This window comes from Sciurus vulgaris (genome assembly GCF_902686455.1).
Source record: "Sciurus vulgaris genome assembly, chromosome: 13".
In the NCBI taxonomy this organism is placed as follows: domain Eukaryota; kingdom Metazoa; phylum Chordata; class Mammalia; order Rodentia; family Sciuridae; genus Sciurus; species Sciurus vulgaris.
Genome location: NC_136474.1, coordinates 74095216 through 74118029, shown reverse-complemented (window position 1 = coordinate 74118029; position 22814 = coordinate 74095216). Strand labels below are relative to the sequence as shown.

At 44.4% G+C, this 22814-nt stretch overlaps 1 protein-coding gene across 4 annotated transcripts in view; it reads left to right on the top strand.

The window, feature by feature from the left end:
* The window catches only part of MYO5B (myosin VB), a 377648-nt gene extending 356494 nt beyond the window's left edge, over positions 1-21154 (top strand). Inside the window, exons 32-40 of one of the 4 annotated variants that reach the window (XM_079109234.1) lie at positions 184-277; positions 2503-2646; positions 6206-6357; positions 7954-8043; positions 10254-10404; positions 11661-11946; positions 12515-12689; positions 14545-14625; positions 17098-21154. In XM_079109234.1, coding sequence (XP_078965360.1) covers positions 184-277; positions 2503-2646; positions 6206-6357; positions 7954-8043; positions 10254-10404; positions 11661-11946; positions 12515-12689; positions 14545-14625; positions 17098-17250 — 1326 coding nt within the window. In that variant the 3' untranslated portion in view covers positions 17251-21154. The remainder of the gene's footprint in view (positions 1-183; positions 278-2502; positions 2647-6205; positions 6358-7953; positions 8044-10253; positions 10405-11660; positions 11947-12514; positions 12690-14544; positions 14626-17097) is intronic. The other 3 variants (XM_079109235.1, XM_079109236.1, XM_079109237.1) reach the window with 3 other exon arrangements.
* The last annotated feature ends 1660 nt before the right edge of the window (positions 21155-22814 follow it).

Here is a 22814-nt window from a genome sequence, read left to right as displayed (position 1 = left end):
TTCCTGAGCTCCAGCGCAGGGAGCTGCCGCCTACATGGGGCAACCTTCCTGGCCAGGACACGGAGTCCGGGCTCCTCAGACAGCAACCCACAGGCCTCCCCAGGGCACTCTGCTCCCAGCAAGAACAAACCTCTCGTCCAGGGCCATGCTCAAGTTCTTCACCCTATTTCCTTCTTTTCTCAGGACCTTAAAGAACTGGTAGAAAAGCTGGAGAAGAATGAGAGGAAGCTCAAAAAGCAACTGAAGATTTACATGAAGAAAGTCCAGGACCTAGAAGGTACAGTATGTGTGAGCATGGGTCGTGAAGCAGAGGTGTGCCTGGCAGTGCTGTGCCATGAGCTGCCTGCCCTGTGGCATGCCATTCACTTCACCAATTTCCTGGTGACTGTCCTCACTCCAGCCATGCCATAGAAGAATTCAGATCCTGGTTGGACATGGTGGCGCATGACTGTAATCCCAGTGCCTTGGGAGGTTGAAGCAGGAGGACTGCAAGTTTGAAAGTGGCTTGGGTAACTTAGCAACACCCTGCCTCAGAAAATAAGAAAGACTGGGGATATAACTTGGTGGTAGCACTCCAGGGTTCAGTCCCCAGTACTACCAAAAAAGCATACACACACACACACACTCTGTATGTTCACACATTTTTTCAATTGGCAGGTCTAGACAAAAGACATGAATGGAGCAGGTGTTTTCTAGTCCTCTGCAGGACTAGAAGAACGAGACACTGAGAATGTGACTCAGGTCCCTGCCTTGAAAAAGCTTAGACTTGGAGGCAAGATATTGTGGTGTGAAAGAATGTTGTATAACACAAAGACCCCAGCCCCAGGGGCCTTATTGTGTGCCATGGAGTGTCCAGGTCAAATTACTAGTCGAGTGTGCCCAGAGAGAGCAGGCAGTGATGTCAATCATGCTCCCAAAGCACTGGGAACGGTATGTCCTCTCCTCTGACCCTGGTCAAACCAGAGCATGCTGCTCCTTAAGCACATGATACCTGCTTGGAACTTTCCATGGCCCCTCATTGCTTGTATACCCCTCCTTTTCCTTCCACCCTGATCACAGGTGGTGGTTCATTTGTTTAGTCACCCGTTAACGTTCACCTCCTGCTTGACTCCTGGGCTTCAGGAGGCTGAAACATCTGGGGGCCCCCAGGCACATGCAAGCAGGAGTGCTCTCTCCCTAGCCAGCAGTCTCTCTCCAACCTGCCAACATGCCCCCTTCATCTTGGAATTTCTCATTTTCTGTTCCTCAAGTTCTCATTGTCCTAATGCTTCTTGGCTTCTAGCCTCTCCCTTTTGCTAGTCCTAAAGACCTGTCGCACTCTTCTAGTGCTTCTATGTGTGCCCTGCCCATTTCTCTGTGATCAATCCTTGTCCCTGTTCCCGGATGACTTAGCTTCCCAGGCCCTGCCTCTGCTCACGGTATTCTGTCCTAATCCCTTCCCTATGACCTGCAGAGGGAAACTCCAGTTCTTGTCTCGCACACCTCTCCCCTGACCCTGCACCCACCCAGAGCCCCACGCCAGTGCAGAGAGCTACACCCACTCTGGGCCTTTGCCCTGCTTCTCTCCCATTCTTCTAGGGACATCAGTGAGGTGGGGTTGGTGGGTTGATAGACCAGCCCTTTCCCTGCCTCCTTTGTCAGGTCTTTCCAGCTTCAACCACCATCCGCACCCATGGTGCACACTTCTGGCCTGGCACCTGGCAAGCTGTGTTGAGGGTCTGTTTTTAGTGAACATACAAATATCTCTTTAGCTAGACTGGCTGGGGACAAGGTTGGAGACCCCATCATATCTAGTCCTATGCTTAGAACTGTACCCTGCATGCAGGGCATCCAGGTGTGCTCAGGGATAAATCTGTGGACGTCTGCTACGCTCTCAAGGGGTCAGACGGAGGGAAGGCCTGAATGAGGTTGACTACCCTTTATACCCCCAACCACACCTCCAGGACTCCTCCTGATTGTTCCTTATGTCGCTGCATGGACTGCATGTTGCAGGCTCCCAGACTGGACTCTGCATTGGGGTACTGGACAGGGTGCTGTGCACCCTGGCACATCTCCCCTGTTCCATGCCACAGGCAGTGCCTGGACCTCAGACACCTGCACTTGCACTGTGGCTGCATAATGATGGCCACTCTGGTCACACACAGGGAATTTGGCACAGTAGGCCTGGCCATGGTCATGACATCTTCCCAGAAAAGTGGTATCCCCTTATAACTAAGTGGAAAGCAGCAGCTGCCAGCAAGAGGGTAGAACACCGTGCTGCCTGCTCCCCTGGTCCAAAGCCTGCCCAGTGCCCTTTCAGGGGTTTCCCCTTCCCTCTTCCCTTGTCACACAGCTAGTGTGTGGCAGAGGCCACAGGAACGGACCACACAGAGTGCAGGAGCTTGGGAACCCAGAGCACCCTGTCCAGACCCAGGTCCAAGCCCCCATCCTCAGGCACAGCTCACTGCTGGCCTTCAGCTTCAGGTCCCCACTCACGCTTCCTGTTGTCTCTTTCCCACTCAGCTGCCCAGGCATTGGCCCAGAGTGACAGAAGGCACCATGAGCTCACCAGGCAGGTCACGGTCCAGAGGAAGGAGAAGGACTTCCAGGGCATGCTGGAGTACCACAAGGAAGACGAGGCCCTCCTCATCCGGAACCTGGTAACAGGTCAGGACCCAATAGGGGACCCCACATGCCAGCCCTCCTCCCCGACTCCCACTTCCAAACATAACCCACCTGCCAGTATCCCCTCCCAGCACTGCCACTCTCCTCCTCATCCACTGTCTCCAGCTGCTTCTAACCATAGTCCGTTTTCCAAATAAAAATCTGACCCCCATAAACCGTAGCCTATACTCTCAGGAAAGGGTGCCTCTGTTCTGCCTGTGTTGGGTAGTGATGGGGGAGCTGCCAGCCCACCCCCTGCTTAGTCCAGATGCAGCCACAACCCCACTTCCTGGTGAAGCTCTGTGTGGGTGACCATGCTTTGGCAGAAACATAATTCAGGCTTGCAGGCACATCCTGCTGCCAGGGGCTGCCCAGCCCATTAGCTTCCTTGCCTTGCTTGATCCTCACAGCCTCTCTTTAGGTGCTGTGCTGTTCTTTGTTAACTCTGAACGAAACCATGACCATTCTAGTAACTTTCCCAGGTAATACAAAGAGTAAGTGGTGGGTCAGGGATTCAAATTCCTGCTGTTTGTGAAAAGCTTTGCAGTTTCTAAGTGCTGTATAATACAGCACTTGGGAATATGGTCTCTGGAGCCACCAGGCCTGTGCACAAACTTGGCCCTTCTTAACCATGTGACTGAGGACGTGTTCTCAGGTGTCACATGGGGAAGAGGATTGTACCAATAGCACAGAATTGGGAGGATGGAGGTTACCAATTCGTTGCTCACAGGTGCCTGAATCGGCAGCATTCCCTGGGGAGGGGGTTTTGTTAGAAATACAGAATCCCAAGGTCCACTGCAGACCTCCCAAAGTAGAACACACATAGCAAGAAGCCAGGTGGTCCAAATGCACACTGAAGTCTGAGGAACACTGAGTTCATGCATGCAAAGGACCTAGGATCACCCTGGTCCTTTGTGGAAGTTCACTGGGGTTGGTCTGTACTGTCCTGCGTTCCCTGCAGTTTGTCATTCAGGCATGTGGCAGGGTCAGGGCTGGCCTGCCTGGCCTGATGTGTTCCTCAGGGTTATCAGGCAGCTTGTTCTCGGGTCTAAAAGACGTGCCAGCCCAGCAGCAATGAGGGCAGGGTTTTCCCTGTTGAGTCAGAAAGGACACTTCTTCTCAGGGTCTCTCTTCTTGGATGCTTAGAGAGGGGGGTCTGTATCTTATTTGCAGGTTTGTGCCTGGATAATTCCAGGTGGCTGGGTGGGGAGCTGCCTTCTGGGATGGCACACAGGGCTCTTGAAAGCTGCTCTCCTCACCTGCCCAGCCAATGAGCACAGCTCCTTCCCCTCTAGTCTCAAGCCCCAACCTAGCAGCCTCCTTCAGAGCCAGGAGGAGTCTTAGAAGAGAGTCCTGCATGAGGAGAGGAGGCGCCTGTGGCGGTCTGATCCTCCAGGTCTTCAGCTGTTAGTTCCCTTCTTTGTGGTGCCTTGGTGTCACCATCTGTAACATGGAGATGGGGTTCCCCTTCTCATTCCCCTCACATGAAGTATAGAAAGGCCAAAAGTGCTGGTGAAAATTGCAAAGGCTTCTCAGTGAGGGGTCAGAGGTGGCAGCTTTCTCAGGGTAGTTAAGTTTAAGTCAGAGGTAACCTTTATTCTGGAGGAGTTGATCAGGGCTGTGACACTTCCGCCTCGCTGAGCACCTTGCCTGGGGCTGAGGAGTGTGACTTCTTCCTAGAACAGACTTTGGTGGTTTGGTTTGGGTGTTAGTAACCAGCTGATGACTGGGCATTTTGTTCTTTTCTGGAGGTTAATTTGTCTTAAAATTGTGACAAAGGTGACACAAATTCATGATAAACTTCCTTAAGCAGGCTGCATCTATTAGGAACAAACCTTTACTCTTCATTGGACAATCTCAAAAGTTTACAGTGTTAGAATTAACTAAAAAAGCTTAATAAACTAAAAAAAAAAAAAAAAAGTGCCAGACAGGTGGCTTGTTCCTACTGTCATTGCTCAGATGGCTCCAGGAAAGGTCACTTCCCAGCTAAGCTGCTTAGGAAAAGTACCTGATCATCAGCTCTCCACAAGACCCCATCCAAATGAATGAATGCCTCAAGAAGGCACCAGCTAGTTTCTCTGAGGAGAGAAGAAAGTAGAGTCAACCCACCACCTCAGGATGCTCACATCCAGTTGGGAAGCCCAAGCAAGCTCTTTCGTCACAACAGAACAAGCCAAGGCAGGTCAAGCTGATTGCAGTCTGCTCATGAGTCAGGCTTAAAAAAGTTATGGGTTGAAAGTCTGGGTCTACAAAATATTTTTTTTCTGGGTGTTATTGGCATTCTAAGTAGAGCCAAGGGCCAATCCACAACCATCTGCCAAACCTACAAAATGCATAAATGTTAGCCATGTACCCAGAGTTTTATGGACTATTGTTAGAATTAAGTAGAAAGGTGAATTTGAAACCCAGGAAGCAACTAGAGATGCCAGCAGCACAGCCCACTCCACCCACCCACCCCAGGCCAGCCCTGGCTGAAAACCTGAGCTCGTTGCCTGCCTGCATGCGGGAGGGTTCATGGGCTTGGCTTGGATGGGGCAAGAGTGAAAGCCTGGATACAGGGAGGGCCTGCAGCAAGACTCTTGGGGCCCTAGTCTCACCTGTTGTCACCAGATCTTTCTTCCCACTTCTCTAGGCTCCTGATATCAACCACTGCTTTAAGCCTTGTTTTTTGATCTGATAGCATGCTCTGAAACAGAAAGCAGTCTGACAGCTTCTCTCTGCCTCTAGCCAGCGGTTTTGGCAGTAAGGGGGCAAAGGAGGACTGAGTGTGAGTGTCTAGGTAGGTGGGGAGAGACATGAGGTCCAAGGCCTGAGCAGTCCTGCCAGAGCAGACCTGTCTTGGGGTGAAGGTGGGTGGGGGATGCAGAAGAGAGTAGCTGGAGGGAGTAACGGACTGAGAGGGGCAGAGTGGCAGTGGCCTGCTGGGTTGGTTTGGCTAGGAGGTAGCAAGGCAAATGCTGCCAGGTAATTTATTCCCAAACAGATGGTCCCGTGGGCTAGAGGTTGCTCCAGCCTTCCTAGTCCTTGGCAGACTGGCTGTGTCTTTGGAAACGTACAATTTGCCAAATTCTCCCAGGGCCAGCTTTACGTGCTGACTCTCAGAGAACCCTTTGTGCCCATAGTAGCAAGTGGGGGTGAAGAGGGGTTGGAGTTCTCGCCAGCAAGGAAACCAGGTCCTGTCTGCAGCCTGCGCATGGCCACAGGCCCCTTCTTGGCGGAGGTCTGTGACATCTGTGTAACACGTGGTCTGTCTTCCTCCATGTTGTAAGAGTGGGGCATTAGGAGCCTGTTTCCTTGCTATAATCCAAACAAGGAGAAACATGATCTTTTTTTTTTTTTTTTTAAACTACTATTGAAAATCTGTTCTGTCAGGGTCAAAAGGATTTGCATAACCTTGGGCAGTTTCTCTCTGCCCCTCTCCCTACCTCCCTCCCACAGGAGGCCTTCTAGCTGAGCTACAGCTGAGCTACGGGGAAATCTTACAAACAATTCTCTTTGAGGCCAGGATTCTCACATGGCCAGTGTGCCACCTAGATCTAACTCTTGCTGTCATTGCTGTTAGACCTGAAGCCCCAGATGCTGTCGGGCACAGTGCCCTGCCTCCCCGCGTACATCCTCTACATGTGCATCAGACACGCAGACGACACCAACGATGACCTCAAGGTGCACTCCTTGCTCACCTCCACCATCAACGGCATTAAGAAAGTCCTGAAGGTACATGACCTGAACGGAGGGCCGTGGTCCACAGTGAACTGAGCAAAGCCACCACCGCCCCGTCGCTTCTATGCCTGGGTTCTGTGGAAGCGAGTTCTCCCAGGCCTCCAACTGTAGTAGCTGGGATGCCCAGCATTCCCCAGAGAAGAGTGCTAGGCTCAGAAATGGCAGGAAGCCCAGAACTCTAGTGAGGGCCTCCGGGGACACCCAGTGCTTACAGATGGCTTGGCTGCTGCAGCCAAGGGCTAGCGGGCCTTACCTCAGAGTGAGTTCAGAGGCACATCTGAAACCCAGTCCCCCTTCACCTTCCCTAGGCCAATGACTCAGACAAAGCTTCTGGCATTCGGCAATTGACAAGGTGACCCAGGCTGGGCCAGGACAGGGCTACTCACCATGTGTTGAAGCAGTTTAAGAATGTCATCTGAGTGCTTGCTCGGCAGGCAAACCTAACCCCTAAGCGGTAGCAAGGGAAACTTTTGAGGAAATTGGTTCTTAGCAAGAGTGATTTCTATTTCAAGCTGGCCTGAGTAAGCCTCAAGTGTTTGTGCCCATAAAGACTATCTTCCGTTTTCCCCACACTGCCAGTTCCAGGATGTAAGTTGTTCTCAAGCACACTAAGGCCTTACCAGTTCTGGATCCACTGAGCCTATGGTCCCTGCTGAGATTACCAGCCACCCATTAGCTCTGGCTCCATGCCCACCATGGCTGCATAGCCTTCCCTACCTGGCCTCCATACTGTAAGTAGTTTTATCCACTCACACCTCTAAACATGTACTACTTACAGGCTGATGAGGCTCAAATTTGACTCTGGCCTTGACCTCTTACAAGCTCTGACTGGAGTCTCTTAGGCAAATCTAGGTCCACCGAGGACTGACTGCAAATGTCCCTCTCAGGAAAGCCTTTTCTAATCATGAATTAAGTTAGTCTGCCCCAGCTCCACAGTCACTACATTCAACCTTTATTTATTATCATAGCTTATACCTCTCTTCTCTCTGAACTTAAGTAATGTTAATGCTTGTGCCACAGAGCAAGCTCCCGAAGGCTCTGGCTTTGGTGCAGGAACTGGGGTGTAGCTGTTCAAGTTACTATGCAGCTTTTGTCACGTGGTTATGAGTTCGTTGCCATTTTCTAGAGATGAAACCATTAGGTGCCTGACCTGTTGATAACTGGGACGCCAGAGCACTTCACTAGCATGCTCCCTAGCATCCTTCGCGTTGGGTAGCTGGTAGTTCAGAATCGGGGCCAGCCCACCCCTGGGGGTTAGACCAGAGCCAGAGGCTGCTGTGGCCTGGTCTCATCTGTGCCACGTGGCTTCACATTCTTCAGCTGTAGGTGGCAGCCTGTTCATTGAATGTGTTCCTGAATGTGCATCATGATCAGGGGACCAGGAAGGGGTTTTGTGTACCATCCCTGGTAATGGAGGAGCAATAAGGCAATCTCTCAGCAAGAGGACTTCTGTGACTGGCAGGTGCCCTGTCCATTGTCAGGGCTGCTAGGGAATGCTGGCCAAGAGTGGGAAAGATGGAAAGAGGTACAAAGTAAGCATTTCACCTGATGGGAACTGCTTACTCATAGCTGGGTATGTCCTTTTTACAGAAGCACAATGACGACTTTGAGATGACATCATTCTGGTTATCCAACACCTGTCGCCTCCTTCATTGTTTGAAGCAGTACAGTGGGGATGAGGTGAGTGCTAAGGTGTCCAGAAGGTGTTCCTGCTTTATCCACTTGCAGTTCTGAGTTGCTCTGGGTCTCCTAAGACAACGTGTGTACGGTCTTTGGCACACTCTCTGCTGGCAGCATGCCTTGCCAACCCTGGTAACTGGAAGCAGGATCAGGGGGTGCACAGATCTGCCTCCAGGAGGCTTCAGTGAGTCCAAGGGCCCATGAAAGGCACCCCTTCTTCCAGCGAGTAGAACCGATAGGGAAACTAGTTTACTTAACTTGCCCGTTAGTCAGCCCTTGGGATTCTCCAAGGAACCTCACGTGACCTGTCATTTCTAAAGCCATCCTAGAAGAGCTATGTCAGGGAAAGCTGAGAAAAAGCTTAATTGTCTAGTGTCTGTCTAGAGTGTTGCTGAAGCCAACTGATAAGTTTGTCCATTTCAGGGTAAAGATGCCCCTAAGAAATGAGGCACCCAGTCATGAGAACCTCATTTGCACAAACTTACCTTGAAACCCAGCTTCATGCTCCCAACCAAGTTGGATGCCTTGGCCTGAGACCCAGTTGTCACTATCATTTTATGTTCTGCCCTTGACCTCTGGGGCTCAGCTTTATTTAGAACTCAACATTCCAACTCTAGTCCCTGAAAGAACGCTACTGTTTTTCCCAAGCTCCACATTCAGCTCTTCTAACATTAGACATGCTTTCCTGGGAATTTCTCCAGTGGGGGTCTCCAGTCCCAGCCCTGTCCACTCACAGATCTTTGGGGCTCTCCTCCACCTTTCTCCCCTTTCTTTCACGTATCTCACTATCCACCCTTCCCAAGATCAAGATATAGCCTGATGAAAATAATGCAATGCAATTTTTCTGTTTTTTTTTTTTTAAGTATTGGACCCTGCGGCACTTTTTCAAAGAGCTATATCTTTTTGGAGTCAAGGTCTTGCTAAGTTGCTGATCCTCCTGTCTCAGCTTCCCAAGTCACTGGGATTATAGGCACCTGGCCCAGTGCAACACTTTTTTAAAGCTTTGTTCCATCTTTTGTGCCAGATCAAATTCTGGCATGCTTCTTTCTCCCTGGGGTAATAAAAGGCTATGCCATTGCAGGCAGTCTAGCCTTTGGAATGTGGCTGGGCTGCACTTCCCTCCTAAGCATCACAACTTCAGTTTGGTCACTGCTTTATTATGAAGGGAGCTGAGTTAAAGGTGGGAGAATTGGCCTTCATTTCAAATCAGATGCCTTCTGTTACGTAACCATGATATCCACAAGCTCTTTCTTTGGGCAGGAAATGACAATGTTATTTCAACAAGGATGATCACTTCAACCAACCTTACATGTATTCTGAATGGAACATTGTGTAAGGCTTGGGCAGCTAGGGACTCTGTTATGGTGGCCATTTTATGTGCTTTATATTCGCAGGGACAAGACTGGAACCACAGCATAACCAGGTCTTTGCGGTCTAAGTAATGAGGAAGAGGGAAAGACTCTTGGCCATCACATCACTCCCTCTTCCACCTGCTTTCTTCCTCCCCCCACCCCCACCTCTCTCTCTATATATACACACACACACACACACATAAAAAATTGCTGTGTACATTGGCATAGCACAAGCAGCTTTGCTGGGGATCATTGCCCTCTTGAAAACACATGTTAGCTGCTGTTGGTTTCCCTTGGTCTGAATAAAAAGAATATTGGTCCCATGAGTGCTTTTTATTTTAGCAATTCTTTGAGCTTCCATGTTCCATGTTGTTTCTTCCTGTTAATACAGAAAGCTAAGGGGCCACGGTGTTGTAGAGGTGGAATAATTTCAGTTTATCTGTTAATTCTGATGCCTGCTGATGGAGTTGATATAAAATGTATCATACAAACATAATTGTCCCATGGACACTCCTTTAGGGGCTCTGTACTCTGTTTTAGAGTAGGCTGAATGAGGATAGCACTAGACAAAGCAGGAATCCCTCTTTCTCTGAGCTGGTGCCAATCAGGCTGATACCTTGGGGCACTTCAGGGATTTAGACTAAGTAACTTAAGCCTTTTTAATTGCAGTCTGGCTTCTGTCATTTTGAGTATTTTCCCAACCTTCAAGTTCAAGGGACACCAGTGAAGTCTCACGAACTGATAGGAAAGTCCTGGGTCGTCCCCCACAAATGGATTGCTAGAGAGACTAAAGGCCCAGAAGTTGTGCTGAGGCCAAATGACCAGAGAATCTCAGTAATACCTGCCTCTCCTCTGCAGGGCTTCATGACCCAGAACACTGCAAAGCAGAATGAGCATTGTCTTAAGAACTTTGACCTCACTGAATACCGTCAGGTGCTGAGCGACCTTTCCATTCAGATATACCAGCAGCTCATTAAAATCGCCGAGGGCTTGTTGCATCCAATGATAGGTAAGCTGGCACAGGAGGGCTCCAGCACTCATTCTGGGCCCTGGAAGTCTCCCCACCTGTAGGGAGTCAGATGTATTAGCCAGGCCCTTCCCAGGGAAGGCATGAGCTGAGCACATTGGGCCTGAGACCTGTGAAATTTTCAATGCTATCCCATAAAAGTATGCTAGCATAATGAGAGGATTTTTTCTTTCTCTTTTCTGTAGTATACTATTATATATTATTTTCTTCCAAGAAATTTTAATAGGTAATAAATATGAACTCAAAGGCATAAATGCATATACAGTGAAAGAGTATCCTCTTGTCCATTTTGTACTAGATTTCTGGGGGAAAAAAAAGGAAGTCTTATGTGTGTTCCCGTGCAGAAACATGGTAGTAAGCATTCAGGCAATAATAATTGCTGAACACTCACTTTGTTCAAAGCAGTAAGTGTACTTGGCATTGAACATGAAATCAGAATTGAAAAATAAGAGCAGCTGTATTTTAGGTTAGAAGAGAACACATGTACAGCCCTCACTGTGCTGCGTGAAGGCTGGGAAACCTGAACCTGTCACACTTTCTCCAGGTTCTTACGACACAAGTAGGTTATGGGTGAATTCCAAGTAGGACCAATCTAGAGGTATGTCCCTTGTGATAAAATTCATTCCAGAGCTTCCTATCATCTTCTAAGTCACAGAAGGAGAACTGACATATCAAGTTGGAGATGCTACGGAATGCAGAATGACATAAGGGTTGGTCGCACTGTTGTGCAGTTAGTCAGATTTGGGTTCAAATCCTGGTCCTGAACTTCCTAGCCACGTGACCAAAAGCAAATTATTTAAACTCTGTATGCCTCAGTTTTCTCATTAGCAAAATGGGTACCTCATAGAGTTATTGGATGATTTAAAGAGGTACTGAACATAAAGCAACTGGTGCACAGTTAAGTGCTTCTCAGTAACCTAACATTGACACAGTGGTTGGGTCAGGACTACACCCACATTGTTCAGTACTCAAATTTTGTGCTTGGCACAGGCCATACAGAATCAAGCTAGTACGTGTGCATTATCTTTCTTCTACTGCTAATTGTAACAAAAATTTGGTCCTTAAATATTTTATTCCGTATAGACCAACACATTAGAAATGCTTAGCCAAAAGTTGTAAGTTCCTGGGCACGTCAGCATTGTACGCCCCTCGATGGGATCACTGCTAAAGTGAGTGCTGTCGAGTGATCCAGCACCAGAGCTTATTTGTTAGCTTCTCTCACTATGTTGTTCTTTCAGTTTCTGCCATGTTAGAAAATGAGAGCATTCAGGGTCTGTCTGGTGTGAAGCCAATGGGCTACCGGAAGCGCTCCTCCAGCATGGCGGACGGGGATAACTCCTACTGCCTGGAAGCCATCATCCGCCAGATGAATTGCTTTCACACAGTCATGTGTGACCAGGGCCTGGACCCTGAGATCATTCTGCAGGTGTTCAAGCAGCTCTTCTACATGATCACTGCAGTGACTCTTAACAACCTGCTCCTGCGGAAGGACGTCTGCTCCTGGAGCACAGGCATGCAACTCAGGTGAGACAGGCTCTTGCCCAACATGGGGAGAGAATGGACTCCCAACACTAGCTGGACCCAGAGCACAATGTGCTCGTCTTTAAAGGTGAAGTCCAAATCCAATAGCGCTTGTCACAGCATGTGATTCAAACTCACATTCTTTTTATTGGATGATGAAATTCATTGACCACTATGATGACACGTAGTAAACATTAGTTCAAAGCTGCAGGGCTTTTACATACAACACTAGATACAGTGTGACCAAGTAAGAGAAATCAGTGAGTTAGGAGGCATGAAGACTCAAAACAACTGCAAATATGTTTGTGAATGTTAAATATACATTGTTTCAATTCAATACATTTAACTTCTCTTCCACTGCTTTATAAAGACATATGGGCATTTCATCTGTAGTTGCGTTTAAGTCCCATTTATTCATTCTTCATTCAACAAATAGCTACCTTTCCAGCTTGTAACCTGTGAGGTAGTTGAGGTGGAGACGATGACACTGTTTGCAGGTAGCCTCAAAACACAGCAGTGCCTTCAACCAATGGATTGGGGCTTAACCGCTCCCTTTTTACCTGTGACTAAGGTACAATATAAGTCAACTCGAAGAGTGGCTTCGGGGAAGGAACCTTCACCAGAGTGGAGCAGCCCAGACCATGGAACCTCTGATCCAGGCAGCCCAGCTCCTGCAGTTAAAGAAGAAAACCCATGAGGATGCTGAAGCCATCTGTTCTCTGTGTACCTCCCTCAGCACCCAGCAGGTACGGTTGTTCTAGCCCTCTATTAAGGCGCTCCAGGCAAGTCCTGCTTCTCAATCTGTTCTTGCCAGTGTGTGTGTGTTCAGTGTTGCACTCCCCACCTTTATGTAGCCCTCCTGATATAGTGCTGAACTTGCAGCTGACAGAGTAGGTGTGGCTGATGAACCAGAGACCACTTTGGACTGTGAAACCAGATGCCACAGCTGCTGTTGCTTGTAGCAGCCGCTGACCTGTCTTGCTCACTTAGAATGTAAGGCAGTAGCTGGGCACATGGTGCACTTCTGTAATCCCCATGATTTGGGAGGCTGACACAGAAGGATCACAAGTCTGAGGATAGCTTGAGCAGTTTAGCAAGACCCTGTCTCAAATTTAAAAATTCTGGTGATGTAACCCAGTGGTAAAGTGCCCCTGTGTTCAATCCCCAATTAAAAAAAAAAAAAAAAAAAAAAGGTAGGAAAAAAGGTCTCTTCGTGCTGCAACCCCTCCTGTACTAGGAATTGACCCCATGACCTCGCACATGCTACACAAGCACTCTGCCCCTGAGCTGCACCCCAACACTGTAATTTTGAGAAAGGGTCTGGCTAAGTTGCTCCATTGAACTTGGAATCCTCCCTCATCTTCTGGAGTAGCTAGGATTACAGGTGTGTGCCACTGCACCCAGCTACTACTTACTTTAAATAGTGAGTTCTGAATTGTTTCTTACCTAGAAATTTAAAAATTTTCTGAACTTGTGAACCTTAGGCATCTGCTTTCTTTCCAATTATTTCAATACGGTTACATTTTCAGTCAAGACTACATTTATATTGTTTTAAATGAATGTCAGTAAGAACCAAGAGGTATTTAAATGTCACTTTCCTTTTTCACCTTCCAAAATTGTATTTACATTGCAACTCAGTTGCAGACATATTACTGGTCTAAAAAAGGCAGATCCACAGGCAGCTGGACCTCATCCTCCATCCTAGGTATGCTTATTTGGAAATGGGCCACAGAGACTGGCACAAGGAAACGAGACTTTCTAAAGTAAATGCATTTTCTTCCTGACCAACACCTCCAACACCTAAAACAGCAAGCTCCAAACTTTGTGTAAAAAAGTAAACATACCCCTCCTTAACTCCTCCACTAACTAATAATAAATGAACTATTGAACTCTTTTGTTAAAAAAAAATTTTTAGTTGTAGATGGACACAATACCTTTATTTTTTATTTTTGTGTGCTGAGGATCAAACCCAGTGGCGCACATGTGCTAGGCAGGTGCTCTACTACTGAGCTACAACCCCAACCCTGAACTTTTAAACTCTTAAGAACACTGTTTCCTTCTGCAAATGTACTGAAAGCTTTCCAACTTTACCATCTTTTAATTGGTATTTTAGTTGGGTGGGCTACTTTCACCAATCAGTCAGCAGACTAAAGATTATGTCCCTTTCAAATAAGCAGAAAATCTCATTTACAAATTTTTGCATTTCATTTTTCATGGGGTAGGGAGGAAGAAGGGAATTTGGGTGTTAAGAGCTTTCTCATCTAAGGTAAGACCCCCAGTATTCTTTGAAAGAAACCTTTTTACTGGTAGATAAGAGGCTGAGGATTTCAGGCAACGCTTTTCTAAATTCCTCCTCTGTAAACCACCAAGGACAGAGAAAGGGGCTGGTGGGAATGGAGGGGATGTGGATAAGGGAAAAAGCTCAGATCTGCCAGGCGCAGCCATGAGTGTGAATTCCTAATGTAACTGTCGGTCTGACAGCTCCTTCAATGTTGTAAGTCCTATCTAAAGATTGCGCTCTTATACTGGTGTCATATGGTCTTTAAGATTGTCTTCTGTTCTTTTAGCTCTGTGCTAATAAACTTGTTTTCATTCCAACAGATTGTCAAAATTTTAAACCTTTATACACCCCTGAATGAATTTGAAGAGCGGGTAACAGTGTCCTTTATACGAACAATCCAAGTAAGTTTTAAAATACTAATGAGTTTTATAAAGTCCTCATCTAAAACTAGGGAAGTGAACTTTTAGGGTTTTTTTGTTGTTGTTGTTTTGTTTAAAATCCTTAGTTGTAGATGGACACAATACCTTTTAAATGTGGTGCTGAGGATTGAATCCAGTGCCTCACATGTGCTAGGCAAGCACTCTACCACTGAGCTACAACCCCAGTCCTGAACTGCTAGATTTTACTCTTACTTTTCCTTATTAATAAACTACTGGAAGACCTTTCATTCCTAGGCTTTCCATTTAAATAAACATGAACCCTAACACCTGTGAATAACTTATTAACTATATACACAGGACTGAACAGTTATTGTCTCTGCTGCTCGTGTCTTAGATTAAGTATTTTGTTTCCTAGTAGCATATTACTAAACTAAGGCACCAAATGGAATTAACAGAAGCAGAGAATCAACTCTTCCCACAAATGGAACTAAGAAATATTCTTAAAAGACACCATTTAAACTCATAAGTCTTGTCTCTAAGACTCATATTTGTCCTTAAAGAATATGCATGGAAGAAAACATTTTAGGCAAATGATTTTTGAAATCTTCCTTAAGATGAGTATTTTCTACTTAAAGATGACCCTCCTCTTGCTGAGCCCTTGGCTATCTTGACTGAGCGCCTGGCCTGTGTGTGTGGCGGTGATCAACAGCATGGGGATAACTCAGAACAACAGGGCACATTTGTCCTGTGGTTGTACGTGGGGGGGACCCTGGGGAGATCCATTAGCCAATGAAGTGATGCCAACATGAAATGAGGATTTAAAAAAAGACAGCAGTGGGAAAAGCGATTGCAGGAGGAGGAAGTTGAAGAACCTTGAGAAAGCAAGGCTTTTGTAGAAGAAGCTTTCGTCTGAAACACTCAGGATTTTATTCAGAGCCTATACTGTGTTTCATTGTAGAGATCGAGATTTAGATCACCGTGGGTCTGAAAAGTGCTGTGGCAAAAAATACATGCATTTCAGCCTGGTGTCTAGAGAATAGAGGCCAAAGGTCAAGGAAAGCAATGCCAAGTCACACTGAAGGTTGGCTGTGATCTTATGAGCGATGGAGAAATGACAGAATTATTAAAGATACAGCCAGTAAAGGAAAACAGGCCCTCACATCAACGCAGGCCATCCAAGGGCAGGGGAGGTACCAATGGAAAGGATGCCGTTAGGATAGCAAATAGCCAACTGCTGAAAGGGGAGCCAGAGTTAGATGACAAAAGAGAAGCCTGAGACCCTGCCCCAGACCCCACTGCTGATTTTTATGAAGGGGTGATAAATGACCCAGCAAAGGTACAAGTTTAGTAAGCCTTCCTTGAACATCTGAAATAATCCAGAGGAAGTATAACTGATTATAAATTGGCAATAGCACTATTTACAAGAAGGGAATTCAGGCCAAAGGTCAAAGAATATATGCTAAATCAAACTGCAGGTTTAATGAATTAAGGACAAGAAAACCTGTCATGGAGGTCAAGTGTCAGATAGTAACCTTTTAGTTTGTAAATATGACTGTAAGTACTCTTAGTCAGGTCCTGCATCTTACTCAGTAATCAATTTCAATATCAGGAAATCCTGTCATTTTTTTGGCCAGTATAGTATAGGCTTTTGTGCAGTATGTACTGACCTTTAAAAACATTAGAGTATATGAATGTATTGAAACATGTGGTACCCCATAAACATGCACAACGTCTACATGTCAGTTAAAGTAATTTAAATTTTTTAAATGTAAATTTGAGAGGGATGTTAAACTCACCAAAGAATTTACACGAGAATTTTGTGAACTGATTTGCCTTGATAATTTTTAACTAAATGTATACATATTCTTTGCCACTAAATTGTAATAATATAGAAAATATTTAACTGTTCCTTTTGTCTTTCTTATACTCTAAATCCTTTACGATTTTTTCAAGTCCTTTAAATAATGAAGCCTATTGATATGTCTAATTAAGAGAAATATCAATCACTCCTTCCAACTTGCATAGGTACCTAAGAGAAGGGACCAAACCCTAGACTTCATCCTCTGCTAATTTATGTCCTGTTACTCTTCCCTGTTCCAGTCTGTGGGTGAGGAAACTGGTAGAGAAAAGGTTCAGGAATTTGCCCGGGGTTGATGCTCAAACTATCCATTTCTAGAACCTATGTCCACACCACTTTACTACAGTGCCTCTACATGATTTGTACCTGAGATCTGTTTTTAACCTGCTCCCTTGAATGGAATTTTTTTTAAATTATGCTAGAAGGGAGAATGCTTAATTATCTGATCTTCAGCAGGCTTAAATTAGGGCTTCTCTCCCCACTAAATATCTCACAGATAGGGAGACAACATTATCCTGATTCTGACAGTCTCCCTAATGATTTCAGAAATATTCCCATGCTATTCACTTTTGTGAATCCACTTAAATTGGCTATTTGAAATGTAAGTTTTTATGTGGCCTCATTCTTCCCCATAGGCACAACTACAAGATCGGAATGACCCTCAGCAACTGTTGCTAGACTCCAAACACGTGTTTCCTGTTCTGTTTCCATTTAATCCATCTTCCCTGACCATGGACTCAATCCACATTCCTGCGTGTCTCAGCCTGGAATTCCTCAATGAAGTCTGAAGATGCGTGTTTCCCCAATCAGCTTGATACCCAGTGAGAGCAAGAAGGAAGCATGTGCAGTAAAGTGACCTTTGAGGATCTATGAATCTGGTAAAAATGGATCAAATTGGAGATGAAGAGCCTGTGGAGAGTGTTGAACTAAACAGAATAAGACACATCTCATTATTTTTGGTACCTACTGCTCAGAATAAAAACACTTGAAATATGGAAGATATTTTTAAAGGTTTTATTTCAGTTTTTTAAAAAAATCATCCTCTACAGCTACCAAGCCATCCCTTTGGCGATCTAAAAGGTGCCAGTTCTATAAAGTGGAAGTTGCCCAGTTCTGATCTTTGCTCATAACTGGAGAATGTCCAAATTGAGATAACATTAAAAATACGTAACAAATTGCCTGCAGAGGACTTAACCTTATTTGTAATCATGAAAATGGAATTGACATTTCCTCAGGTTGACAAACCATAGGTGTGTGTGAGCTTTGTGGTGAGATGTTTTAAAAATAAAAATAGTGAACCTGGGCCTCTGAGAAGCTGTGAATCAGACAGTGGTGTAACTGACCTGCAGACCAAGCATTTTGCATATTAGTTTCTGAAGCAAAACTGAGACACCCAGTCTCTAATATGCTTAGGGCTTTTGGGTAGTCCTGGGTTTTTGAAGAGTTAGGGTAAAAATGCTGCTGTCCCAGATGTCAAATGTGAGAAAGATGGAAAAATACTGTTTGAGATGCTAGTCTGCACTAAGTCCAACAAAACTTCCACAAAAAAATGTATATAAGCTATTAGAATAACAAATCTTTATTAACAAATGTAAAAACTCAGTGTGAAAAATTTTTAATCCCATAATGCCATTAAACCTCCAATAAAAGCATCACATAATATACTACTTATCCCAGACACCCAAGAGAGGAAGGAAAACAGACTTCAGTTTGAGAATCTAATTGAGAAAACTGGAAAAAAAAAACACACATGATCATTAAGTTATTATCCAAAGGCTTGTGGGTTTTGGGGTTTTTTTTTTTTTTGGGGGGGGGGATATTTGGGTTGTTTTGGTTTTTGAGAGAGAACATGGCTTAGGCCAACTTCTCCTTTTAAAGCTTATTTTCAATGTTTTTCATATTTGCCACATAAAAAATCATTGTAAATATCTGCCATGAAATAAAGATTTAGCAAGAGTACTCAGTAATATCACATAATAGATTTAATGTCTGCTGTTAGATATTTTTTTTTTGGCAGTTTTGTGTTCTGGACTCTTCAAAAGCATTTAATAGAAAATCCTACATATTCTCTCTATCCATATTTTTACTATCTTTTCCATATTTATTACTAGTAGTTCACTGTTCCTATATCAGGAGCAGATGGTTTGCAAATCATACAAGAACTGTTTCCATATTACATTGAGATTTCTCTACATGTTGGGAGTAGAATACCATCCCATCTTGTACTCAGCCACCCAACTTAAAAGGCTCTTGGGAGCACAGCACATCCCAAGCCAAAAAGTCCTCTGTCCTATGCCCATAGAGCTCAGTGTCCTGTCTTCCTCCTCACCTACTGGGGCCAGAACAAGGCATAGCACCTGGTGAAAGCTGCTGACAGTCGTGTCCAAAGGCACTGTCATCAGTATCTTTGCCTCTGTTCAAATTAAACATCCTGGTGGCTCTTGGGTATCTGCAGGGTGGTACCTTTCCTCCTCCATTTCAGTTTCACAGTCGCTGACGTCCCTGACACCTTTCAATCCACACACTGACTTTGGAAAACCAGTCTAAAGCAACTGGGTTTGTGGCTACCTCTGCTTTAAAGTCTTTTGTGAAATATAATTTGCTTTCCAGTGCACTTTAGTTTGAAACTAAGTCTCAGACTGTCGCTAACCGTCAAGATAACCAAAAATGCCTTGATATTATCAAGATGCCAACTTTAACAAGCAGTGACTTCACAAATATAATGGCTTACTGTCCTTATATGTAACAGATCATCCCCTGCATCTCTGGGTTGCTACTGTGCTGTCACTGATTCATCACTAGAGGCCAAGGGCTTGCTGAATAAAAGTGCGGCAATTAGAATAAATGGGGAAGAGGGAAGCTTATGAATTGTTCTCCTCTTAGCCTTTTCCAAAAGACAAGGGCATTCCATTGGAACTCTAATTTACAGATGACTGACCAACACAGTAATTGGTTGCATAATGTTTACATCTGCCCAATTTAACCTCATACTTGGAGGCTGAAATAGGCAATGTTTAACCTTTCGTTGGCTTTTTATCCTCTGCGATTTTTAAAGTCAGTACACCTCACTTCCCAATTTCATGAAATCAGTAATGACTTAAGTAATTCAACATGAAGGTTTGAATTCACTAAAAATCTTTGCTTTCCAATGTTTAAAATTTGACAACTTTTTTCTGTGCCTTTACTGAGATAACTGATTTACCAATTGTTTCTCTGAAATAAGTGTTGCTGTGGAATTTCAAAGTTCAGTGTAACATCATAGTGGACTTTTGTCTTTTGAAACAAGCATTTTAAAGGTTACTGAAGAATCAAATATTTATAGCAAGCAACTTCTAAGTACTACACGGGACCTGTTTACCTATAATAATGGGTGTATTTACACCTGAACTGTTGCTGAAGCTGACAAGCACATTTCTATGTGCATTCCCCTTTTGCCAATTAGCTGTGTTCGGAGTGATGGTCCTCTAGGCTCACCTGGGAAGCAGATTAGACCCAAAGGTAGATTTCCCCCTGCCCGCTTTCCATGGAGCATGCCAATAGGAGTTTTTTCCCTTTATTTTTTTCCTAGTACTAAATTTTAAGGATTTTGTAAAAAAAGCCAGGAACTTGGAAAATTTAGAACAAAATTCTACCATCAACTCATCAATTATTAGACCCTTAATGAAGGCACTAAGATTGTAGTAGCAAAAAACATTAGAACCCATTTACTTTGTGTTGTCTTTAGACCCTTTCCCCAGTCCTAAGGCAGGGAGAGTATATCCTATATTGAAGCATTAGTATAATGCCTATGTGACTGGTTACTGAAATGTGACTACATGGGACAGGACCCTGCCATTTCTCCTCACAGAATATTTGCAGTCAGTTTCTAAAATTTGCTGCATGAGTCAACTATAATTTTTGTACACATTGGTGCCATAATTAGAACATTATGGAGTGTAGAAAATTAGAGGTGAATGCCACTAACTAATACAGGCCTGGGTTTTTCTTATAAAGGTAATTAGATATTGTTTTTCCCTGAAAAAATTTCTAATTCTATTAAAGGAATCATAAAATTAAGCTACTTTTTAAAGTGACACTAACAATAATCCAGACTTGGATTTAACATTTTGCCATCAACTGTTAGATGAAGGACTTCCTCTCTGAAGGAGTCCACACCATATCCAGGGGTAAATCTAACATTACAGAAATGCTACTGATAAAAATATTTTTCCATTTTGGACAAATCTGTAAATTACACCTTTGTTTATAGAAAAAATGCTTGTAATAGTCACTATTAATATTCAGCTGTGCATAAAAATTTGTGGAAATACTTTTGAATAAAAGTGCCAAATCTAAACAAAATTTAAAACTTCAGCTACACGTTGGCTAAAAGTTTGTTTTTAATGTTAAACTTCATTCTGGGGCTTATCCTCAAATGTATCAGGATTGTTTAAACCAGGGGTTGGCACACAGTAGTCCAGAGGTCTGGGGTGTTGAAGAATTTTCCCTTTAAGATAAGGTTTACTGAGAAATAACCTTGAAACTATAGAATTTAAGGCAGTTGGGTGTGGGAAGACTCAGCAGATCAATGAAACAGAGGCTGGAGATAAAACCAATTGTATATGTAACAGCATATGGTAGAGATGGCATTAAAAATCAATGGGAAAATGTTTACAGAACCTATATGGAAGACTTTATAAGTGAAAAACTAACAAAATGGAGAAATAAATCATCTGCACGGATAAAGACTCCATATCACCATATCAATTGTCCCCTCAATCTCAATGCCTAGCTCAGTGGTGGTGTGCTTAACTCCTCAAGGCCCTGGGTTTTATCATGGGTATGGGGAAGTAATGTTCACAATGTACTGTTTAGTGACGTTGCCTCTGAGCCCAATTTCCAACCCAAGGATGGATTCCCTTTTCTGATGTCTGATCAGATACCTTCATTTCAGGAAAGCTTTCACCTCAGACTCGGGTTTAGGACCGTCTTTAACACCTCGTCAGGAAAACTAAAGAGAAATTTCACATCCAGGAACTGGTTGCTGGAGCTAGGCCATATTCTTCTGCACATGAATAATTTTATAAAGTACAGTTGTGACTATGACCACGTGAGACAAGACCAGAATTCTAAGCACAAAAACAAGATTGCTGTGTATAAACCATGCAACACCAAAATACCAAACATCCCCTCTACCAGCTACTCTCAGAACTGCAACTTCTTCACACAGGTGTGGCTTCAGCCTAACTCCAACCCCTCCTCTCACCCAGTGCTAGGAATCAAATCCAGGACCTTGAATAGGGGTAGAAAAATTGGCCGCTGGAATAGAATACAGAGCTCCTAACCCCAAGACATCCAAAAATGTGTTTTCTGGTTGATTTTTTAGTATAGAGGATCCTCTTTCTAAGTAAGATTACAGTCACATAAGTCTGGACCGCATGTAAAACAGTGGTCCCACAAGATTATATCACCCAGTCATAGCCATCTTAGTTTGTATACATACATTTCTGTGATATTCACACAAAATGAAGATACAGGCCATGCCCCCACCATTAAGTGAAACATGACTATATGTTAAGATGCCCAATCAAAGACTTGTCCCTACTTCCTGACAGCACCCAATCCAGAGAGAACTCATGCTTCTTTGGACCCTCCCCAAAACCCCTAGCCAAAGGTCAAATCCTAACGCCCTGTTACTGATCGTAATTATCATAATCAGGAAAATTAAAGTCAGTACTACTCTCATCAATGACATATTTGTTTTCCCAATTGTCTTCATTCCTTCCTTTTTTGTGTGTGTGCTGGGGGATTTGAACCCAGAGCCTCATGCATGCCAGGCAAGCACTTTACCACTGACCCACATCCCCAGCACTCCTTTAGAGCTTTTAAATCCAGATTCCAGTTAATGATCCCACATTTCTAGTCTCCTTAAATGGAATACCATTCCCAGCCTTTTCTGCTTTTCACTACATTATTTTTGAAGAATTCAGGTCAATTGTTTTGCAGAATGTCCCTCAATTGGATTTGTCTTATGATTAGATTCAGGCTCTGGGGGGAAGGAATCCTACATGAAGGAGGTAAGTCCTCTCTATTCAGCAAGAGAATGAGTGTCAGTTTGTCCCGTTATTGGTGAGGTCAAGCTTATCATTTGGTTAAGGCAATACCCACAAAATTTCTCCATTGTGACCTCCGCTTCCGAAACTGAGACTTTGTAAATATCTTACGTATTTTAATGTTAACTTTTCATTTAATGGTTTTAGGAGCTACTCATTAGTAACATTTCTAATCAGAGAAAACAGTACAATCTGGAAGTACCTGCTGATGGTGATTTGCAGAATGAATGGGAAATTGTGATACTTAGCCTTTCTTAAAT